The sequence below is a fragment of the Leptodactylus fuscus genome, chromosome 2 (genome assembly GCF_031893055.1).
Source record: "Leptodactylus fuscus isolate aLepFus1 chromosome 2, aLepFus1.hap2, whole genome shotgun sequence".
NCBI classification, from domain to species: Eukaryota; Metazoa; Chordata; class Amphibia; order Anura; family Leptodactylidae; genus Leptodactylus; species Leptodactylus fuscus.
This window is the reverse complement of record NC_134266.1, coordinates 146,715,937-146,740,690: the sequence shown is the minus strand read 5'-3', so window position 1 is coordinate 146,740,690 and position 24,754 is coordinate 146,715,937. Positions and strand designations below refer to the sequence as shown.

The window sequence follows — 24,754 nt, the reverse complement described above, 5'->3', positions numbered from 1 at the left end:
GTGCCAAATACACATGTTTCAAGGTGTTTTCCTACTGTCAGAGAGGTGGTATTGAGTGTGTAAAGTGTGTAGTTGTTAGGCTGTGATGTTGGGGTAATAGAGGGTCTTTGGTGTGTTAGATGCCCCCAGACATGCTTCCCCTGCTGTCCCAGTGTCATTCCAGAGGTGTTGGCATCATTTCCTGGGGTGTCATAGTGGACTTGGTGACCCTCCAGACACGGATTTGGGTTTCCCCCTTAACGAGTATCTGTTCCCCATAGACTATAATGGGGTTCGAAACCCGTTCGAACACACGAACATTGAGTGGCTGTTCGAATCGAATTTCGAACCTTGAACATTTTAGTGTTCACTCATCTCTAATAGTAACCTCTTTCCACTATAGCCATTTTTCATCTTTTACTCCCCACCTTTCAAACGCCATATTTTTTTTTACTTTCCATTCACAAAGCTATGTGAGAACTGAAAGGGGTATTCCTATCGCAAGCATCCTATCTATACTGCTAACTTATATAAATTCAAGAATTTTCCTAAATACATTGCTTTAGCAATGTTGCTTTGTTTGCCTGCTATATTAGATTATTCCTCCCATTGTTTACACAGCGTTTCCTTGGTGCCCATCTAACAGCTGATAAGACAGGGCAGAGCAACGAGTCACTACTCTCTGGGGGTGGTTTAGTCCTCTCACTGTTCCATACAGCTCTGTGGTCAGGACAATCAGCTCAGCTAATTATGGTTTGCTGATGAAAGCTTGGACAGTGTAAAAAAACACAAAGTTAATGTTGAGTTTATTACAAGTCCATTCTCTGTGTAAGTGTTCTATGTAAACCTGTGTAATGTAATATACATTTATTCTGCATATCATTTTATATGCATTTATATTAGATTTCTAGTAAGCATAATAAATAGAGATGAGCGAACACTGTTCGGATCAGCCGATCCAAACAGCACGCTCCCATAGAAATGAATGGAAGCACCTGTGACGCCGGCCGGCCGCCGGCAAAGTCAGCGTCACAGGTGCTTCCATTCATTTCTATGGGAGCGTGCTGTTTGGATCGGCTGATCCGAACAGTGTTCGCTCATCTCTAATAATAAATACTCTCTTATGGTAAAGACAATGTTGTTATCTATTAAGGTCATCATATTGTCCTGTCCATCAAACAGTCAAAGCCTACCCACCAGCTTATTGAAGAATGTAGTAAGTGAGAAGAAGACACAGCAAGCAAACTGCTGAGAGAGTAAGATTGGAAACGCCCTTTAAGGTGTGATGGGAGACAGCAGCCCAGAATGTTATAATGTTGTATACTTCATCTAACTGTATATATACTTTGTATTTAATACATAAGGGCTACCTTCTAAAGGAAAAAAAACATGTTCAATATTGGCATATACATCATACATTACCCTTTCATGTAATATATTGTAAAAGGAGCCAAATGTGACCCTCTCAAACACTAGTTGTTTCCTCTCCAGAGACAGCGATGTAGACAGTGCTAACAGCTGAAGAATAAGAGGGTGTTGCAGGTAACTGTGAAGTAGAAGAATGCAAGAACCACATTAACACAATTCACAAGTTTTGCAGAAATTTTAAGTATCAAAGAAAATGGCAGAATTGAACCCAATTATAAAACTTTATTCTCTGCTTACAATATTCAAGACTGGACTGTGAAAGTCGAGTCTATTACATTTATTCCCTTTACATTGTTTATATATAACTGATATACTTTATTTCTAAGCATATATACTATGCAGTATATGTTCTCTATAATCAGAAAGGGACCATCAGTGGGACCCAACAGCCTCATGTTTTCCTCCCCCCTACAACTGTGTTTTTATGGTCCATGAGAGAAGGATTACCCGGAACAGCAGCATTTTAAAAATTAGGGTATGTTTACACGGCAGAAAATGGATTCAGCATGTGAATATATCGCATGGCTAGCCACGACGGAATGCCGATGCAGTGAATCGGCATCCCGTTGCTACATTCCGCTCCGGATTAGGCCCGAATGAATGGGCCTAATCAGGAGGGAGTCTCGCGCTGCAGCTGAGTCAGCAAGCTAGGCCATCTTACTTCTTTTTTCCGCTACTAGCTAGTCAATGGGAGCCGCATTGGCAGGTGGATTTGGAGGCGGATTCCACATCAAAATTCACTGACAAAAAAACTCTGTGTGAACTAACCCTTAGGGTCCATTCATACGGAGTAAGCGCGCGTTCATTTTGGCAAAATACACGTGTAAAGAATACACGTGTAAAAATAAGACTCTTACTGACTTCAATGACATTTTACATGTGTATTTTGACGTGTTTTTTGACGTTTATTTTGACGTGTTTTTTTACACGTGTAAAAAATGTCATTGAAGTCAATAGGAGTCTTATTTTTACACGTGTATTTTGCCAAAATGAGCGCGGATCCATTCACACTGAGTTTTTTGGCGAGGATTTTGGCGCTGAATCAGTGTCAGAATCCACGTGGAAAAAAGCCTCCCCATACAGTTCTATGGGTTCTGCTAGCTTTTTTTTCCAACAGCAGAAAAAAACCTTCCTTCAGGCGGATTCCGCCTGCAAAAACCAACGCAGTCAATGGAAGGCGGAAAATCCACGTGGAATCGGCAAAAAACACGTGGAAAAACTGCTAGCGGCTTTTTCAAGGTCCATACATGTGCTGGAGGAAAAAAACATTTCCTAATGCCTGAAGCGGATTTTTTCCTCGACAAAATCTTCACCAAAAAACTCAGTGTGAATGGACCCATAGCCCAGGGAACAAAGGCTGGAAACACCGCGATTTGCCCGCGGCGGAAACACCACGGAAAAATCGTGGCATTATACAGTATCAGAAAAGTGGATGGAATTATTGTGAATCCTATGCCCACTTTGCGTTAAAATCCGCAGCGTGAACAAAGAGCGATTTCCAAAACCAGCACAGTTTTGGAAATCGAAGCATGTTAATGATATCAACGGAAACGCCGATGGTTAATTATAACAGAAAGTTACGCGCGTATCACATTGAAAGCAATAGGTAAAAAAGCATCCCATTGATTTCTATGGGTAGCACGCATATGCTGGCATCCATAGAAATCAATGGGAGTTGGTTTTTACGTGCTCATTGTGAACGAGTTTTACGTTGAGAATGAGCGGAGCGTAACTCCGTGTGAAGGCTCCCTAGGGTGAGTTCTATGCTGAGTAAACATGCCTTAAGTGCTGACCTTGGCACAGGTGCTGGAGGTTGCTGACAACTGGTTAGAACATTCTTGGCTATAATAGAGCTTCGGCTAAAACTATCGATTTAGCAGGCGTGACCAGGCCCTTTGTGCATTAAACATTTCATTTTTACCTAAGAGACTTTTCTTAGTAAATAATACAGTTAAAGGTAAAATTAGAAGGGATGCCATACCTCATCTTTTCCTCTTCTGCTATAAGAAGATCAGCAAAGAACTCATTATTAGCCGTGTCACTTAACCCCTTAACTGTGACTTCTGTACTTCCCCACAGCAAGCTGGAAGAGTTGGAAGGATTGTCAAGAAATTCATAGATATATATTACACACACACACTTTACATAATTCAGAAAGTATTTAGAATGGAATAGAGAACATTATCCCCAAGGACATGAGTAAGTTTTAGATGTCACTATTTCACAAGTAATTAATCTATTTTTTTTATAGTATAACTAGAGGGATGACCCGGCTTCGCACGGGTATATTACATGCTATGTTTGTGTAGTGGCCTCATAAGAATTGTCCAATTTTGCACTGGTGTATTTTGTATGTGGTTTGTGTGTATGTCCATAAGCATCATGTGATTATGTGTATCTCATTTTGGATATCAGTGAAAAACCTGTGATCAGTTGTTATGGATACCTGGAGTAAAGCTGTATCTAATCCTTCCCCATGCAGTACTGTGTTTAGACGCAAGTATCTAATCCTTGTTGGTGTGGTACTGTGTGCAGATGTGTGTATCTAATCTTATGGCGTGTATAACTGTGTGCAGACGTGCGTATCTAATCCTCTGGAGTGTGGAACTGTATGTAGATGCGTGTATCTAATCCTACGGCATGTGGTACTCTGTGCAGACGTGTGTATCTAATCCTATGGCGTGTACAACTGTGTGAAGACACGTGTATCTAATCCTCCCCTGTGTGGTATTGTGTGAAGAGGTGCGTATCTAATCCTATGGTGTGTGGAACAGTGTGTAGACGCGCGTATCCAATCCCCCAGCATGTGGTACTGTGTGCAGACGCGCGTATCCAATCCCCCGGCATGTGGTACTGTGTGTAGACGCGCATATCTAATCCTCCCCCGTGTGGTACTGTGTGCAGACACGCGTATCTAATCCTCCCCCATGTGATACTGTGTGCGGAAACGCGTATCTAATTCTCTGGCTTGTGGTACTGTGTCCAGAGGCATGTATCTAATCTTCCAAAGTGTGGTACTGTGTGCACACACACGTATCTAATCCTCCCTTGTGTGGTATTGTGTGAAGAGGCGCATATCTAATCCTTCGGTGTGTGGAACTATGTGTAGACGCGTGTATCTAATCCTATGGCATGTGGTACTGTGTGTAGACGCGCGTATCTAATCCTCCCCCGTGTGATACTGTGTGCTGAGACGCGTATCTAATTCTCTGGCTTGTGGTACTGTGTGCAGAGGCATGCATCTAATCCTCCAAACTGTGGTACTGTGTTCACACACACGTATCTAATCCTCCCCTGTGTGGTATTGTGTGAAGAGGCGCGTATCTAATCCTTCCGCTTGTGGAACTATGTGTAGACGCGCGTATCTAATCCTACTGCATGTGGTACTGTGTGTAGACGCGTGTATCTAATCCTATGGCGTGTACAACTGTGTGCAGACGCACGTATCTAATCCTCTGGAGTGTGGAACTGTATGTAAACGCGTGTATCTAATCCTACGGCATGTGGTACTCTGTGCAGAGGTGTGTATCTAATCCTATGGCGTGTACAAATGTGTGCAGATGCGCGTATCTAATCCTCTGGAGTGTGGAACTGTGTGTAGATGCGCGTATCTAATCCTACGGCAAGTGGTACTGTGTGCAGACACGCGTATCTAATGCTACAACATCTGGTACTGTGTGTAGACGCGCGTATCTAATCCTACGGCATGTGTTACTGTGTGCAGACGCGTGTATCTAATCCTATGGCGTGTACAACTGTGTGAAGACACGTGTATCTAATCCTCCCCTGTGTGGTATTGTGTGAAGAGGCGCGTATCTAATCCTATGGTGTGTGGAACTGTGTGTAGACGCGTGTATCCAATCCCCCGACATGTGCTACTGTGTGTAGACGCGCGTATCTAATCCTATGGCATGTGGTACTGTGTGTAGACGCGCGTATCTAATTCTCCCCCGTGTGGTACTGTGTGCAGACGCGCGTATCTAATCCTCCCCCGTGTGGTACTGTGTGCAGACACGCGTATCTAATCCTCCCCCGTGTGATACTGTGTGCAGACGCGCGTATCTAATCCTCCCCCGTGTGATACTGTGTGCGGAGACGCATATCTAATTCTCTGGCTTGTGGTACTGTGTGCAGAGGCATGTATCTAATCCTCCAAAGTGTGGTACTGTGTGCACACACACGTATCTAATCCTCACTTGTGTGGTATTGTGTGAAGAGGCGTGTATCTAATCCTTCGGTGTGTGTAACTATGTGTAGACGCGTGTATCTAATCCTACTGCATGTGGTACTGTGTGCAGACACGTGTATCTAATCCTATGGTGTGTACAACTGTGTGCAGATGCGCGTATCTAATCCTCTGGAGTGTGGAACTATGTGTAGACGTGTGTATCTAATCCTACGGCATGTGGTACTCTGTGCAGACGCGTGTATCTAATCCTATGGTCTGTACAAATGTGTGCAGATGCGCGTATCTAATCCTCTGGAGTGTGGAACTGTGTGTAGACGCCTGTATCTAATCCTTCGGCATGTGGAACCGTGTGCAGATGCACGTATCAAATCCTTCAGTGTGTGGAACTGTGTGCAGAAGTGCGTATTTAATCCTCTGGTTTGTGGGACTGTGTGCAGACGTGTGTATCTAATCCTCTGGCGTGTGATACTGTGTGCGGATCTGTGTATCTAATCCTCTGATGCGTGTATCTCAGTTTGGATTTAAGTGTTGGGTTGTGTATGTGGAGTGACCGTGTGTATTGCAGTTGGAATATGAGTGAAAGACTTGCAGGTTTGTATTGGCTAAGGGGGGGGCACTGTGTTTGGAATGCTGTATCTCAGCAACGGTGCGTCCGAGCGAGTTGGAGTCTCGTCTTAAACCTTCCCGGATACCTGAAGTATCTCTGTACCAAATTTGGTGAAGATCGGTCCAGTCGTTTGGTTCGCATTAGAGAACAGACAGACAGACAGACAGACAGACAGACAGACAGACAGACAGAAATTCATTTTTATAATATAGGGAGATAGAATCATCATAAATTATATAAGTATGTAATTTTGTCTGCACTGCATAAAAGTGGCAGCATGTTTCAGATTTTTTTTTTTTAAATAACGTTTTTATTAATTTTTTTAATTCACGGGGGAATTTTGATGTTTTACCTATGATGTAGTGACATATATTTATCTATATTCTGGTATATGCCAGTACAATAATACAGACAGTTGTAAGCGTGTTTTTAAGTACACCCAAACCACAGGGATTATTGCCAGGAAACACTGAGATCCTTCAATGTCCGCTGAGCTATCTGCTCAGACATCATAAGGGCCACAATCACATCTCAGGAATTTCCTGTTACACAATCAAAGAGGGGATCCCCATACCAGTTTTCCATGATTGTGATATATAAAGCTATGTTCACACGGGGGGGTTTTGGACCAGATTTTGACGCAGAGGTTTCCTCAGAATCCGGTCCAAAAAACGGCTAGCCGCAACTGGATGCCAGTGCAATGCATTCAGTCGGGAGGGAGTGTTGCGCCACAGACATCCGCTGCTCTGCCTCAAGAAAGGGAATGTCGCTTCTTTTTTCCGTGACTGGAAAAAGGAAACCATTGAATTCAATGGGAGGCGGGTTTTTGAGCCGGATTTTGACGCGGATTCCGCATCAAAAGTCGGACCAAAAAACCCTGTGTGAACCCAGCCTAAAGAGTTAAACAGCAGCAATCGGAGGTTTTCCTGATTGCTGTTAGGCTCCGTTCCCACGGAGTAACACGCTGCTCATTTAGACACATAAACACGCACACTACACATTGAAATCAATGGGAGGCTTTATAACCCATTGATTTCAATGGGTAGCGCGCGTACGCCGGCACCCATTGAAGTCAATGGGATCTGTTTTGAAGCGCCTCGCTCTGACACGTGGGAACGGAGCCTTAGAGTGGAGCTGACAATGTAGGTTAGATCTGGTACCCTGCCTCTGACTTCATAGGCACAACAGGATCAGCATGTTGAATGTGTTCTTCACCATGTGGCAACTACCTGGCACTCATGACAAGCACAGATCATTGATTTTTTAACCTCATCCAGATACCATTCTGGAAATGCAACCATTGGTAATCAAGATGGGCATTGTGACCAACAACTCCTTGAACTTGACCTGAGGACTATCTGAATTGCTGTGTGCATCCTTCCAGTGCCATATTTATTAAAAGACGCACTCCTAATAATAAATCTGAAGCATCTCTGGGACATTAAGAAAATCAAAGCTACGGCTGCAAGTTCATTATGCTTTATAAAAACTAGAAGCATGTATTAATGGAAGATGCATCCAAAAGTGACAACGTTGATCAAAGCAAATAACCAGATCACTTATTTCATTTTCAATCGTGACCTGGAAAAAAAAAGACAATTTGTTTGGAGCAAAGTTGACAGTTAGATGCATTGTCTTGATTCTATATACTGAATGTCAAGAGGCTGCACACAAAACCAGTGGCTTATAAAGTGGATAGTGGAATGAGAGTTAGGCAATAGGAAAATCCTGATGATCTTTCTAAAGTGAAAAAATAATGCTGTAGGAAAAATATTACTAATAATGTTTTTTAAAGTGATGCACTCTTTCTTCTAGGACAGACACATGCTCACATTTAAGTAAAGTTATTGATGTAGAATAAATAAGAGTCTTACTTTATCATTGTCATCAATGGTCCAGCCGCATAAGAGAAGGTGGGCTTGCTTTCATCTCGTACAAGGCTTTTGTCTTCAATGAAAGGGAAAGTTAGCAAAGATCCAGCAAGACCATTATCCCGTACACAAAACTGAAAATCAGAGAAGTATGGTTACAATATAAAATTTGGAACATATAAAAAAAAAAACCTGTTAAAACTTTGGAGAAGAAATGGAGCTAAAAATTGTGCAAACATGCCTGTCATATGTAATGGGTGTAACACGTATATCACATTGAAAGCAATAGTTAAAAAAGTCTCCCATTGATTTCAATGGGTAGCGCGCGTATGCCGGCACCTATAGAAATCAATGGGATCTGTTTTAACGCCGCTCACTCTGAACGAGTTTACGTTCAGAATGAGCGGAGCACCTTCTTGAGCACCCCACTCCCTATGCCTGGTTTACCAGAGCGGGAGAATTTTTTATAGATCCGGCGGGTAAACCGGGCCTTGAATGGCACTTTACCACATTGTTTAGATGTTTTTCACCTGCTTTTGTCCACTTTTGTCACTTTTTTGTGTTCGACGAAGGGATGCTGTACCCTTTTGGGACGCCCCCGACGGTCGTCTGGAGGTGAGGTCTGTAATGGGCTTCCCTCCTGTCTCTTGTTGATCCTCCCTGGGTTGACTGGGGAGGACGCAGGCTCTTGGTCTGAGTCCAGGAGTAACCTAGGTGTTGGCAGCCCAAGGTGAAACTGGACAAGGGTCAGTCCGTATTACCCTGGGTTGTGGCAGCCCCAAGGGGAACAGGGCAGTTGAGGGCTTTGGCTGTTAGCCCACTGGTACTCGACTCCACTCGGCGCCTTGTGGGGAAGAATTATTCGGGAACCCCCCTCTTCCCTTTTGGGGAGGGAAGGGTCATTTTTGACAGATACCATCCTGGGCACGTTTTTTTAAGTGGCACTCCCACTTTTTTCGTGCACTGGGTGTTTACGTTGGCACTGTTTGAGGCCTTCAAAAAAAAAAAAAATGAGCGGAGCGTATACGCCATGTGAAGGCTACCTAGCATTGGAATTATCTAGGGACCTTCTGAAATATTAAAGGGGTTGTCCAGACAAAAATAGACAAACTTTTTAACTTTGAAATCAGCTGGGGGCATTGGTGACGTGACCACTGAGGCCAGTCAGCAAAACCCCCAAATAGACCCGTTCAGCAGAAGAACCATTTTTGCCTGGACAGCACCTTTAAGGATACTTTGTGGCTTGCCAGGAAATGTCAGGTTATAAATTGGAAGAGAAATCCCTGGACGTTGCCAATTGTTTGTTGATTGACTTGTGAATCTTTATTAGAATGTTGATGTATTACAGAGTGTAATGTACAATATAGGATCTGTGCCTTTACTGTATGTTTGCTCTGGTCACAGTCCCCTGAATGTCTGTGGTTCGACAAATAACTACAACTAAAGCTAATTTCAATAAGAAATAGACATACTGTATACAAGACTGCTCTTTATCAACCATACCTGTCCATAGCCAAAGCTGAATGTTTTCTTTACTGAAACATTCTCACTTCTAATTGGGTTAGAGATAGCTCTACTAGCATTCCTGGATGAAATGGAGAAAACATACACTAAGTAAAAAATAATAATTTCACAATGATAGCTATACACATCTTACAGTTATATAATAACTAATATTAAACAGCTTTAAAGGGGTTTTTCAGGCAAACCCCCCCCCTTTTTTAATAAAGGTATTTCAGTGCTATTAATGGGTTAATAAGTGCAACAAAATACCTTTAGCAGTGTTTTGAGTGATTTATGGGAGCTCCAGGCATCCTCTTCATTTGTTTACATGGATAGGTTCCTGGTGTCTTAGCATCAGATTCCCTCTCACTCCCTCCTCCTCCTCCCTCTCCCTCTTTCACACCCCTGTCCTGTTTCCCTAGCTAGCACCCAAAATACTAGCCTACCTAACTCACGCTAACGCAATAGCAAGAATACAAAATGTCTGCAATGTGTGGCTAGGGCTAAAAGTCAGATCATAAGATGGGCATACCTTGGTGAAAATAAATCAATAAATGATGCACTATTAATGGGGTCACACAATGAGTTCATCTTCATGGGTTTCAAAGGATAAAAGTGAAGTAAAGCTTGCATGTGAACTGTACAGCGATCAATAAATTCAATCATCTGAAATTATATAAAAAGAGTGTTTTATATATTATTACCGCCGCAAATAAATAACAAATATTTTACATTTATTTGCAGTACATAGAGTTTCTTCATTCATGTCTATTTCACATTTAGAAGCTGTAGTTAGCAAACAGTATCAGCCGAGCGCAAGAACCAGAAGAAGCATAAGGAACAGAAGTATAAGAAGTGCTCCTCTTTTATTGGATCTGCTTTTAGGTGTAATCAAATTTTATTGAACTTTTTCGAATTTCAAAACAGGACAAAGCAATGACAAGCCATAATGTATATAAGGAGAAAGACAAAACCCGTGAGAGGCGAGTACACAGGTTTGCAGCCAAATTGCTATGAAAACCGGCAAAACATAAACAAGCGGGAAAGGAGAACCAACAAGGTCAGGATGGCCATGGGATAGTCAAAACATAAGAACAGAAACACAAAAGAGACAAGGACACAACAGTGACGAGACACAAGGCGGGACAACGGAAGTCACAGGACAGGCTCCAGATTAGGAGGGGGATCGAGGGCCCCAAGGGGCCAGGGGGGAAAGAACCATGAACAGGAGAATTTATGCAAAGACAGAGGAGAACTCTGTAGATTCCTGGAACATAACCCATGGCCACCAGAGGGCTTCAAACTTAGACGAGTCAGCAGAGTCTTCCATGACCATGGCCGTGAGGAAGTAGCGCAGGAGATCGCTCTTTACCTTAGAAATCCTACTCGGGATGAAGTAGAGGAGAGCTAGCTGGGGGGAGGGGTCAAGGAGAGACCACTGATCATCGCATATAGAGAAAACACAGAAGACCAAAACACCTGGATCTCCCCGCATTCCCACCAAATGTGGAAAAAGGAACCGATCGCAGCACCACAGCTCCAACACACATCAGGAACAGTAGGGTAAAACTGGTGCAGAAAGACAGGACAACGGTACCAGCGGGTCAGGATCTTAAAGTTTTTTTCTGGGCAATAGAAGGCAAAGGCAACTTGTGGACCAACAAGAAGGATCGAGCCCAATCAGCAGCAGATAAATGCAAGCCTAGGTCGGCATCCCAGGGCCTGATATAATGGGGGAGTCCTGGGATGGCAGCTGTCAAGAGGATATCGTAAAGGAGTGAGAGGGCGTGAGTAGGTGATCGGATCTGCTTTTACATCTATTTATACTGCAGATGTCTATTTATAGCTGATGTCTGCAACGGTTTGTTCAGTCGCCAACCAACCCCACCATTCCCCATCCTTGCTACAAATATTTTAAAGCAAAAATCAGTAGAAAATTACATAAAATATGAAAAAGGCTGTTCTATCATGTAAAGATCTGTGTATGTGTCCTGTCACACAGCTTCTATCTGAAGATTGAGTAGTAAGACAGAATAAAGCATGATGTGCCTGGTAAACAATAAAGAGGATGCAGTGCCCATGTGAACTTGAAAGGCCCTTCAAGCACTGATCCTGTAGGTGGCAGGAGTCAGACACCCATCGTTCTGATATTATGGAACTATCATAAGGAGAAAAGAGCTCTTTCCATTCACTTGACTAACCTTAGCACTTTCTTCTTTTCCAGCCATGAGCGACCAGTCACAAGGCCGTTGGGATTTGTGATCATGAAGTCGCAGGTCCCCTCCTGCATCCAAAAGCCTACTCATAATCCACTGATCACAAGAAAATGCTGCAGCATGAACCGGAGTACTCCAATCCAAACATCGGCTGCAAATAGACAAAAGAGGAAATGTTACATGCCTTTTCACCATTTATACTTGTAAAGTCTGTAAATATTGAAAGCCACACAAAAGCAGTAAAGGAGAACAAAGATAGGGCAAGATCAAACTATGCTCTACTATGCTCTCTAGCTTATCTAGCAGGTTACGGACTACAGACTGCTGAAAACAATCAGCTAACTATTAACACGCCATGACAACCCTACTGCAGCAATGGTGCTAATGCATTACCCCATTACCCTGATGACAGCTTCACAGCACAGCATGTCAAAGAGACTTCTGAGCAAAAAAATTATTTTTAAAATAGGCCGGAGGAGGTGAAAAATAAAAAAAATATCATATTCACTTGTCCCTGGTGTCCTCCCATCGTGGTCCTGTCCTTCTACTCCTGTGTGTTCTATAAGTGAAACTCCTCGCCAGTTGTAATGTCCCGGATCACTTATTCTCAGCAGCATCAGGAAGTGACCCTGGGACGGCACAAGTAGTGAACTGATGTGTCCTTCACTGAGGCCGCTTATTGGCACGTGTGGTAGGGACTTCAGCCTGAAGACAACAATTGACCGGCAGGACCAGATTACGCTGGGAGGCATCAGAGCACAGGCGAAAGGTGAGTATGATGTATTTTTATTCCCACCATCCTCTGCCTATTTAAAATATAACATATGCCTGGACAACACCTTTAATATAATTGTAGTACACTGTAGCTAATATCTCTATAACATTTATATACCTATAACCATAACAATCACTTACTGGTTAGGATTGGATCCAAAATTTAAAAGCAATTCAACTATTTTTCGAAGTCCAAGTAAAGCAGCCACAAACAATGGTGTTTGTCCCTGGGAATTTGTGGTATCGGGAAAGATGCCTGCATAGAAACACATTCTGTAAATTTACAATTCTTTCCCAAAAACTTTATTTCCATAACCACAATCATAGAGCCTTGAAGCCATTCTTACGGGATGTCAACACAGAGGAATTTGCTTCTGATTTTGAAGAAGGTTCCATCTCAAAATTAGTACCAAATTCTGCCCTGAATCCGCCTCCTCCTGATTTCAATGAGAGGCAAAGATTAAAGCAGAATTTTGAAAAAATAAGTGTACTGCTTTGCGTTGCCGTGGATTAGACGGCTGATTCATGGACAAACCCCCACTACTCTGCTGGTTATTCCCATTCATTTTGCCGTAGATTATTCTATCTCTAGTATTCCCTTACGTCCTACAGCAGCACCTATAAGATAAGATAAGATAAGATAATCCTTTAATAGTCCCACATTGGGGAAATTTCAGCGTGTTACAGCAGCATAGTAATACAGATACAGGATAATACAGAGTAATATATTACAGACGTAGACACAGATAAGCTGAGAAGAGAAGATATACTAGGAGTCCATGGCAGCTAAGGAAAAAACAGAAGAGAAAGAGGAAGACCTCATGGTCATCCTCATAATCATTAGTTCTCTGTGCGGAGTGCTCTTCGTTTGGTCTGATGTAGATTATACAGCCTGGTCGCGGTTGGAAGGAAGGACCTGCGATAGCGCTCCTTCTCACACTTGGGGTGAAGCAGACGGTCACTTACAGTGCTGCCAAGTCCCATCAGGGTCCCATACATGGGGTGGGATTTGTTCTCCCGCATGGAGGTCACCACAGACAGTATCCTTCTGTCACCCACCACTTGTACTGGGTCCAAGGGGCTCCCCAGGACAGAGCTGGCCCTCCTGATCAGCCTGTCAAGTCTATTTCTGTCCCTGGTTGATATACTGCTTCCCCAGCAGGCCACACCGAAAAAGATGGCTGAGGCAACCACAGAGTTGAAGAAGGCCCTAAGAAGTGTCCCCCGGACTCCGAAGGCCCTCAGCCTCCTGAGCAGGTAGACCCTGCTGTGGCCCTTTCTGTGCAGCGCCTCCAGGTGATCAGCCCAGTCTAGTTTATTATTGAGGAGCACGCCCAGGTACTTATAGGTCCTGACTATCTCAATACATGTTCCTTGGATCTCCACCGGGGTCGGAGCATCTCTCCGTTTACTAAAGTCCACCACCATCTCCTTGGTCTTCCCAGCATTAATCCTGAGCTGGTTCTGCTGGCACCATTCAACAAAATCCCGGTTTAAGTCTCTGTATTCCCTATCGTCGCCATCAGTGATAAGGCCGACTATAGCAGAGTCATCGGAGTACTTCTGTAAGTAACAGCTGGATGAGTTGTGCCTAAAGTCAGCAGTGTACAGTGTGAAGAGGAATGGGGCAAGAACTGTACCTTGTGGTGCCCCCGTACTACAGATCACAGTGTCAGACACACAGTCCTGGGCTCTCACATACTGAGGGCGGTTTGTCAGGTAGTCTAGGATCCAGTTGGACAGGTGATGGTCCACACCACCAAGGTTCAGCTTCTCCCTCAGTAGCCCTGGCTGAATGGTGTTGAACGCACTGGAGAAATCAAAGAACATTATTCTCACAGTGTTCCCGGGTTTCTCCAGGTGAGAGAGAGCTCTATGAAGAAGGTGGATGATGGCATCATCTACCCCAATGCCTGGCCGGTAGGCAAACTGGAGGGGGTCCAGAGCGGAGCTCACTAGGGGGCGTAGGTGTGTCAGGACCAGTCTCTCTAGGACCTTCATCAGGTGTGATGTCAGTGCTACAGGTCGGTAGTCATTGTAGCCCATCGGGTTGGGTTTCTTTGGGACTGGTACCACGCAAGATGTTTTCCACAGTTGAGGTACTACTCCCAGCTTCAGGCTTATATTGTACATGTGCGTTATAATACCACACAGCTGGTCACTGCACATTTTAAGAACTCTTGCGCTTATACCATCAGGTCCCCCCGCTTTGTTCGCTCTAATATTCTTCATTTCCTTACACACTAGAGACTCCAGCAGGATCAGATATTCAGATTGCAGTTGACCGCAGGTCGGTGGGGGTTGGGTCTTGGTGTGTTAGGGGAGGGGGGTTGTCTGACATGCTGGTGGAGGGAGCATTTGCTTGGCCTCGAATCTATTGAAGAATAGATTAAGCTCGTTAAGCCACTTCCTGTCCCCTACTGTTCGGTGCCCTGTCTTTTCCTTGTGTCCTGAAATTGCCTTAAGGCTGTCCCACACCTCAGAGATTCTACCCTCCCCCATCTGTAGCTCCATCTTCCTCCTGTAGTTGGCTTTCCCTTCTCTGATCAATTGTCTTAGCTGTTTCTGAACCGCCCCCAGGCCATTTTTGTCCCCAGACCTAAAAATTCTCTTTTTTTGCTTGAGGAGAGTTTTAATCTCAGAGTTAATCCATGGTTTGTTATTGGAGAAACACCTCACCTTTCTAGTTGGTACCGTGCTGTCCACGCAGAAATTAATGTAGTCCGTTATGCAATGTGTGAGTCCCTCAATGTCCTCTGGAAATGAGTCTTGAAACACTTCCCATAAAGTTATACCAAAGCAGTCCCTTAGAGACTCGACACTTCCCTCTGACCAAATCTTCACGGTACGGGTAACCGCCGGTTCTCTGCGCACCAGTGGAATGTATGTGGGTCGCAGATGTACCAGGTAGTGATCTGATCTGCCTAGGGGTGGTAGGGCAGATGAGTTATATGCATCCCTTACATTGGCAAAGAGCAAGTCCAGTGTTTTGTTGTCTCTTGTATGGCAGGTTACATACTGTGTGAAGCCTGGTAGAGTGGATGCTGAGACATGGTTGAAGTCTCCAGACACTAGGAGCAGGGCATGGGGGTGAGATGATTGCAGCTCACTCACAACAGCATGGAGGACTTCACAGGCAGCGTCAGCTTTAGCAGAGGGGGGGACATATGCAGCTAGTACAATAACATGTGATAGTTCCCTTGGCAGGTAAAAAGGTCTCATGCTCACGGCTAGCAGTTCAATATCCTTTCCACACAATTGTGGGGGTCCCTGTCCCTGAGTGCTGGCAGGACAGGCTGAACTTTTTAGTTAGCATAATTAATGCATGACTATAGTATCCTCGTATTTTTTCCTGCCCTGTGTGGTGGAACAAGCGGAGGGAGGTCTTTCTCTTGTCCTCCCTGATGTTTTTTTTTTATCTCCTCCTAAATTTTACTCACTGATTGTGAATAAAGGATTTTCAAAAAAAAAGAAAGAACATGATCAACAGATTTAGCTTATAATAAACAGTGTGAACAATTAGTGAATTGCATAAACGAGAATATCCAAAATGGTCACTGAAAAGGGTGGAGAAAATAGTGGCCAGCAAGTTTTGTCAATAATTGCTGAACACTAAGAACAGCTATTCAATTTGAGAGAAAAATTGTACTGGCAATATGGTTTTGAATGTAATTTGGAAATGGTAATTTGTAACAAAATGAAATCACTCGTTGGGAAATAAGTTATCCCCTTGTCCTATAATGGCAGAGCCCTCTCTGCTGGCACACATGCCGTCACCCAAATCATTCACTAGCAGGGAATCCAGCACAGGGTGGTGTACTGTGGGGCATACAATACTGTTGGGGGGGGGGGGTTTATACTGTGGGGCATATAATACTGCATCTGGACAACTCCTCTCAATATATGGCAAACTTTCACTCAACTCTGTGAAAAATGATACTGACAACTTTATCTCAGACACAGCGTTTACGAAGAACTGAGCCTGCTTTTTCACCAGAGTAATAGAACCAACCACTCAGCTTGTGATCTCTCCCTCCACCTTCTCTGTAATAGAGAAGGAGAACGATCATCAATAGCAACCAGCACCTGCAATGAAGCAGAACTGAGAGCTCACTTCCCGCTCAGGAGAGATCACTACAGCTCCTCCTCATGGTTGGAGAGTTTGGTCACTTTCGAGCACATTTCCGCAGTTAAAAACTATAGAAATGATCCCTGAAAGTATAGTCTTAACCCTCTATCTGCTACACTGACTGCCCCGGTCATAGGAGCCTGTGTGTAACATTAGGGAGACATTCCCACAATATGATACATAGGGAACCCTGTGAGTATGGATACATTGTGACTGCTTACAGCTGTGCAAGCACTGCAAATACAAGTTGTAATACTTGGTCAAGAATTGGAAAAAGTTGTTACCCAGAATTCAACTGTTCTCTTATCTTAATTAGCATACGCAACGTCAAGCATCAATATGCAACTCCTTCCCCCACCCGCCTTGTCTGTTACTAGACAAACACAAGCATTGCAAATGGAAAGCAAAACAGGAGGAGACAGGAGGAAACATCAGCGCTGGTGAATGCTTCCCTGCAGCTGCTGCTATATACTAGGTATACACACTAGTGTATTGAGAAGGGTTGTCTAAATGTAGATAGTGACAACCCATAATGCCAGTCTCTGTAGTTATAGCACGTGGATGAGACTTAGTGAGATCTCCACTATTCTGCTGCTGTACATTGCAGTGTATTGGCCACTGTTGAGAACCACATGGCTAATCTGCCGCCAGTACGACCAGTTGTCCCCAGACAGATTAATCCGGCTCACTTTCACACAGCCTGGTCTTAGTTTTCACTGTCTATTAGTAACAGTGGGCTTTTTGTGGTGTTTTTCCTCTTTCAGGGCATATTTTTCATCTATGAGGCTATTTTCAGATGCGGACTTCTATATACCGGTAGGAGAAAAGATCTTTAAAAAAATGTTGCAAAATGTGTTTGAAGAGACATGACTGAGGTTTCACAAACCTTATGTTCGAGAAAAATGCTGCTATCACTGTTACACTAGGATCACACTAACATTTGCACGGGGACCCGAAAGACGGAGCCCCTGTCCGCTTAGAAATCTATTACATGTGCAAACCTGAGGACCCCATAGACTATAATGGGACCCACCGGTTTTATCCTGACAGCTCTCTTTGCAGGACTTTTCTCTATGCCAATTTTATGCAGATTCTCCACGTACTATAACTACAGAGACTGACATTGTGGTTTTTCACTATCTTCATTCGGACAATCCTTCTCAATAAACTGCTGCAACAAACTTTCACTTAAAAGGGGTTGTCCCATCACAAGGATCCTATCGATACTGCTTGTTAATGTGGATGTAAGACTTTTCCTAAATACACTGCTTCAGCAAAACTGCTTTGTTTGTCTACTATCTTACTTTATACAATTCTTTGTGGCCAAAGCCCTGACTTAGCTTCTCATGAGTCAAGTGATGTATCTGCTGCTCTCAGGGGGGAGGGAGGAGGTTCAACGTGCACGGGAGCGAGCCTGTGTATCTAGCTATTCCTGTGTCTACACCACGTGACCTAGCTCCCTGCTTTCAGATAGGGGAGAGGAGCTGCTTTCATTTCTTCTGTTCTCCCAGTTATCAGGCTAGCTAATTCAATTGTGTTCATTATGCCAGAGACAGGCAGTCTCTGTATGTAACACAGAATGGAGTTGCTGCTGCCTATACTTCATAGTCCAATGTGAGTGGGCGGAGCTAAACGGCAGGTTGCATGTGAAACCCCGCCCACCAAATGATGCAAGAAACCAGGAAGAAAGAAGATTTTACAGCAGTAAAGACTGATGAGTATGTGAGGTGGGAATACCCCTTTAAGCCTTTTTTCTTCCTCAGAGGACGGTGTTGGAAAAGAGAAAGGGAAGGAGACCACTTTAGGGTTAAACCCAAGGAGAAACCTGAGCTGAACCCTATCCACAAAAAAGATATATAAAATTATTTAGCAGAAGGAGCCTGGAGCTAACCCCCCGCCCCCCCCCCCTTTTTTTTTTTTTTTTTTTTTTGCTGAGGTGATAGCCAACAAAAAGGTGGTTTTAAAGGCTAGATAATTAAGACCAAACCCAAAAAAAAACCAAGTGTAGTCAAAAGATTATTCAATCGCTTAAATACTAACCCAATAGTAATAACCAATAAAATATAACTTTTAATGCATGCCAATAAAATACATGAATTCAAAAACTATATGAAATATAACACAATTCCCCATATAAAATAGGGCCAAAGTTGGACCTGTAACTCATAAAAACAATGATGCAAAAGAATAGCAAAAATGAGACACGGTGACCTCCAAGAAACTTAAACCAGGCCACTCACCATGTCAGTAGTGTTGCAAGCTTGGAGACATCATGTGTGCTGTATACCAGGCCAAATATCAAGGGAGAGAGTTTGGTGATAACAGGTACAAATAAATGACCAGAGGGAAAAGCAGAAATGAGGGAGTGACCCTGTAAAATCCCTATACACCCTAGGCAGGGTAAAAGTACTGCAAAACCCTAAAGCCTAACTCAGGGTCACTGCTCTAATAGCCAATGCCCTGACTGGAGCCTATCCCTATAATATGGATATCCTAAAGAACGCTCTCTAAAAAAGCACTCATGATAACAACAGTAATAGAAAAGGTGACAAAAAGTGTATCATTAACATGCCATGCATGTTTTGTCTGAGTGGAAAGGTAAGATTATACACCCTGACTCATCAGGGGTTAATGGCACACAAACAGTACCTTAAACAAACAACAATTATACAAAGTGCATCAGTATTTAGATAACACTAGGGGTCACACTTTTAAATCCAACACTGACACACTTCTCATTCACGGACAATAGCCCTCATTTGGTGGACAGGAGACAAATGTGGAGAGAAGGAGATACCGGTAGAGAAAAAGCGTGTAGCAGTGTTGTAATGCCAGCAGGTGCATTAGGGATGAAAGCAGACCCCAGACAGAGTGTGACCTATGTGGGACGCTAAGCATAAATAATCAGTGAGTGCGTGCGTTCAATTGAAAAATCGAGCATGCGCAGGCACTACCAGTCAGCCAGAAGGTGCCACTGCATATACGGGAGAAAATGAAAACTCGAGCACGCGCAGTGAGCACCCTAAGACAACTGAGCGAGAATACGTGAGTATCACAGCTAACACCCCTGTGCATAGACCTAACTTAAGGAAGTCAGCTAAAGTGTCATAGCTGAACTAGAACAAGGTTCTGAACGAAACACAGCATCTTGTGAGATAACATGGACGGCTAACAATGCAAAACCGTACCAAAAATAATGCAGCAATCTAATACTAAATGTGGAATTAGTGCAAAAGGGTATTCAAACAGGTATAAATCATAACTCATACAAAGAGTGGATCAAAAAAAGGTTGGATCAATGAGTCAAAGACAGTTAACTCTGATTAAATGAAAGATGTAAAACTTAACTGTTCATTGAGACCAAGGGGATAAACTGTATTTAAATGGAAAATACACCTGGTCTCTGCTTGTATGATCAAACGATCCCAACCCCCCTTACGGGCAGGGGGTTTAATGAGATCAATACCCATGAACTTGATGCATCATCACCTTGGTGTGACAATCTTACATGTCGAGCAATAGGGGTGTCACAAATATGCAAAATGTCGCCCAGATGTTGATTTAAGGTCTATATCCTCTAAAGGATCAAAAGGTCATCCACAAAGACCTAAAAGAACCGTCACCAGATCACACTGGGCAACTGGGGTTGAAACCACCAGTCTAAGTCTCATTGCTCCCTTAAGAAATCTAATAATTTGGGGGTCTTCAGAGAATCGCCTGCCTAAGCAGATGGGTAAGGCTGAAACCTGCACCTTAAGTTTGGCCGGAGAAAGGCCGCCTATCCAATTGCCCTGAAGAATGTCCAAAATCACACCTACAGCAGCTCTTGAACTATCAACCTCCCATCTAGAACATCGAACCTTGAAGATGTTACTGATCCTTAAGTAGCTCTTATTGGTAGATTCTGCTCTGGCGCAGAAAGAGTCTTTAGGATGGCTTTTGACAGTCCACTAGATCTCCATAGGGATTGGTCAACCTCCAGGCTGTCAGGTTGAATCTCCTCAGATCCTGGAACTTCTGAGTTCCTTGGGAAATCAGGATCTGGAAAAGGGTAAGCCTGCAAAAGATCCCTCAACTCATGTACATGAGCTGGGCAAACCAAGTTCTCTTTGGCCAGAATGGTAGGATGACTATCACAGAGACTTGGTCCTGTCTGACTTTCATCAATACCAGTGGTATCATGGAAATTGGAGTGAAGATGTACGCCAGCCTCAACCTCCAAGGGATGGGCAGGGAATCCACTGCCAAGGGATTGTCCTTCTGATACAGAGAGCAGAACATCTCTACCTTAGTTTTGAGTCTGGTTAGATGGTTACCATGAGATCCACTTCCGGGAGACCCCACTTCAGGGTAATTTTATGAAAGACTTCTGGATTGAGGGACCATTCTCCAGATACAGTAAAATCCTGACTCAACTGATCTGCTACTACATTCAAGGAGCCGCTGATGTGAACGGAGGATAAGTGTGACACTTTTTTCTCCACCAACAAAAAAAAAAAAAAATCAGACCTGCCTACCTGAGGAGAGATAGTGATTTGGTGCCTCACTGTTTGTTCAGGTAATTAAGGGTTATCATACTGTCTGACCAAATCTTGACCACTCTCCCTCTGAGAAGAGGAGAGGAATGAAGTAGTGCCAGGTTGACGGCTCTGAGTTCCTACCAGTTGTACAATGTCTTCGACTCTAGCCCGCTCCAGACTTCTTGTACAGTCTTCGCGAACAGATGGGCTCCCTATCCCTGTACATTCCGTCTTTTAGGTGTATCCACTATCTGAGGAAAAGATGAATACTGGGAGAAAGTCTGATCATTCTGTTGAGATTAAGAGGAGTACAATCCCAGGCCTTCAGAACTTCCATCTGGAGAGGACGCAAATGCCATAAAGCCCAAGGGACTGCCATGGCTGAGGATGATATTAGGCCCAAGACTCTCATAGTTGTTCTGATGGACACTAGGAGTATTCTGAGATACCGGACCGCTGTGATCAATCTCTCTTTCGTTGCAGGTGTTAAGGAAATTTCCATGTGTTCTGAGTCCAGGAGAAACCCCAGAAACTTTCTCTGAGTATTAGCCATACCTGGTGTTGAAGGAAGGATACGGCTATCTGCAGATGCTGGAACAGAACAGATTTCGACTACCAAGTACCGATGGCAGAGCCAACTGCGCATGCGTAGAAGTTTGAACCCAGCTCTGGAAGAAGAGAGGCCTTTCCTGAAGAAGATGGAGGCGACCCTGTAGAGTTCTAGCGCAGCATTAAGGACGCCTCCAGTGCTGTTTGAGCGCTGGAGACCACCCTCAGTGCGGCAAAAGAACTCATTTGCATACAGACGAAAACTGGGATATCTACCAAACGGCTGCGCGGAGAAGACATCTAAAGGCAGAAGAAGAATAGCCTTTCTTAAGGCTATTCCTACGTGTGATCAAGAAAAAAAGTGATTTTAATGATAGAATCCCTTTAAAGACCTTTTTTCCTACCGATATATAGAAGTTTACATCGATAAAAGCCTCAGACTAAAAATATGCCCTGAAAGTGAAACCACAAAAAGCCCACTGTTACTAATCGACAGTGAAAATGAAGACCAGACTGTGTGAAAATGAGCTGGATTAATGGGGGCAAAACGGTGGCTCAGTGGTTAGCACTGCAGCCTTGCAGCACTGGAGTCCTGGGTTCGAATCCTGCCAGGAACAACATCCTCAAGGAGTTTGCATGTTCTCCCTGTGTTTGCATGGATTTCCTCCCATACTACAAAGACATACTGATAGGAAAAAAATGTACATTGTGAGCTCTATTTGGGGATTCACATTCTACATTTAAAAAAGAGAAGAAAAAAAAAAGAAAATGAGCCGGATTAATCTGTCTGGGGACAACTGGATGTACTCTCGACAAATTAGTACTAAACAGTAGTCTTGTAGTGGAGATTTCATTAAATCTCATCCATGTGCTATAACTACAGAGTCTGGCATTGTGGGTTATCACTATCTACATTTGGATAACCCTGCCCAATTAGCAACTGAAACAAACTAGCAATTTATTATGTTAACAGTTTAATCACAACAATAGCCGTATTATAAATCTGTTTTTTTCACCAGAGTAATAGAACCAACCACTCAGCTTGTGATCTCTCCCTCCACCCTCTCTGTAATAGAGAAGGAGAACGATCATCAATAGCAACCAGCACCTGCAATGAAGCAGAACTAAGAGCTCACTTCCCGCTCAGGAGAGATCACTACAGCTCCTCCTCGTGGTTGGAGAGTTTGGTCACTTTCAAGCACATTTCCGCAGTTAAGAACTATAGAAATGATCCCTGAAAGTATAGTCTTAACCCTCTACCTGCTGCACTGACTGCCCCGGTCATAGGAGCCTGTGTGTAACATTAGGGAGACATTCCCACAGTATGATATATAGAGAACCCTGTGAGAATGGATACATTGTGACTGCTTACAGCTGTGCAAGCAATGCAAATAAAAGCTGTAATACTTGGACAAGAATTAAGAAAAGTTGTTACCCAGAATTCAACTGTTCTCCTGTCTTAATTAGCATATGCATCTAGTGGAGAATAGGCTTAGCTCTGTAGCTCCGCCTCCTTACAAATGGTTAGTGTGACCTGAGCCTTGGCTACAACCTCCCCTTTGTTCTGAAGGCTGGGGAACTGACTGGTCTCACCATTTATTCGCTGTACGTCCGATGTCTAGCTGCATCGGGAGCGCGCACGCAGGGCCAGCGGCATAGAAGCGACGTCATCTCGCCGCTGGCTTTGTATATGTAACCCTGCCCACCAATGGCGCAACAAAGCAGGAAGAAAGAAGATTTTACAGCAGCGAAGACTGGTGAGTATGCGGCGTGGGAATACCCCTTTAAGTACTATTATATGTGTTCTAAGGAAAGAGGGTGACTTGAATTTTTAATACTTTTTTTTTATTTTTTGTTTTGTATTGATTAGACCCCCTAGGGAATTTGAACCCCAGGGAATCTGATCACTAATGCAATGCATTATAATGCTAATGTATTGGAAAAATCGGACATTCAGAAAATACTGAATGAGAGGCTGGAGAGCCTTCACAAGGCTCCCAGCTGCCATAGAAACGGGACGCAAGCCCCGGAGTTTGCTCCGCGTGCCTGGGATCGCTAGGAAAATGGCGGCGCCCAGGCGCAACCAATAAAATGGCGCCTCAGTCAGTTTTGACCAAGGCGCCAGAGGGGTTAATGCCCGAAATCGGTATAAAACAGCAGACATTGATAGCTGTGGCGGCCGCCTGGCTCCCGAGCAGCCACCATAAATAAACGCCCGGCATCTGCCGTACTAGTATGGTGGATGTAGGGAAAGGGTTAAAAATGCCACTTGAAATTTGTAGGGAGAAGAACACTGGCCTGGAGCTTTGCCAAAGACAACACATTTTGCAAAACACATTCAATACGATACCTCAGCAAAAAACAATTGAATAAACAGGTGGAAGAAAAAGTCCTTAGTCCTCTTCATCTCTCAGGCTATCCAAGATGGAGTAGTCCCGGAGCAGACTGTGGATCAGTCTGCAACAGTCCTGAGTGGTGACCTGTTCCCTCATGAGAACAAGCCTGTTTCTGGTGAACCAGATATCGTCCTTAAAGCAGTTCATACGGCGTTCAGAGTCCAGAGTCCTGCAGTTCATCTTCCAGAGCATCCAACAGACCCAGTGGCGTAACTACCACCATAGCAGTGGTAGCAGCTGCCACAGGGCCCGGGACATTAGGGGCCCGGTGACAGCTGCTACCGCTGCTATCATTATGCTCGGAGGTCTTTTCGGACCCCCGAGTATAATGATCGGGGGCCCCTGTTGGTGGAATACTTTCCACCAACAGGGGGCCCCGAAGCTGCAGCAACGGCTGACACACAAGAGCTGCAGGTCTGGCTCCTGTCAGCGCTGCAGGACGTTCCCCCCCTCTCTCCCCCCTCCCTTTCTCTGCTGTCCTCTGCCCACCAATGAGAGGAGGAGGCGGGGCTTATCCCTGCCGTCCAGCACAGAAGAGAAGAGGAAGAAGCTGCTCCAGGAAAAAGAAACTGAAGCTACACAGGTACGTACTG

The 24,754-nt window shown here is 44.0% G+C and overlaps 1 protein-coding gene and 2 non-coding genes across 3 annotated transcripts in view; all 3 read right to left on the bottom strand.

Annotated features, from left to right (window-relative positions):
• Positions 1-24,754, bottom strand: part of TEX14 (testis expressed 14, intercellular bridge forming factor) — a 78,368-nt gene that overhangs the window by 28,835 nt on the left and 24,779 nt on the right. The window contains exons 3-9 of the mRNA XM_075263118.1: positions 12,709-12,823; positions 11,779-11,944; positions 10,110-10,243; positions 9,578-9,659; positions 8,078-8,208; positions 3,389-3,490; positions 1,402-1,525 (exon numbers count right to left, since the gene is read on the bottom strand). Of these exons, the coding sequence (XP_075119219.1) occupies positions 1,402-1,525; positions 3,389-3,490; positions 8,078-8,208; positions 9,578-9,659; positions 10,110-10,243; positions 11,779-11,944; positions 12,709-12,823 (854 nt within the window). The remainder of the gene's footprint in view (positions 1-1,401; positions 1,526-3,388; positions 3,491-8,077; positions 8,209-9,577; positions 9,660-10,109; positions 10,244-11,778; positions 11,945-12,708; positions 12,824-24,754) is intronic.
• Positions 16,578-16,795, bottom strand: LOC142196438 (small nucleolar RNA U3). The gene has a single exon (XR_012715242.1). It is a non-coding gene; the product is annotated as a small nucleolar RNA U3 (small nucleolar RNA).
• LOC142196445 (small nucleolar RNA U3) lies at positions 22,798-23,015 on the bottom strand. Its single transcript, XR_012715249.1, has one exon. It is a non-coding gene; the product is annotated as a small nucleolar RNA U3 (small nucleolar RNA).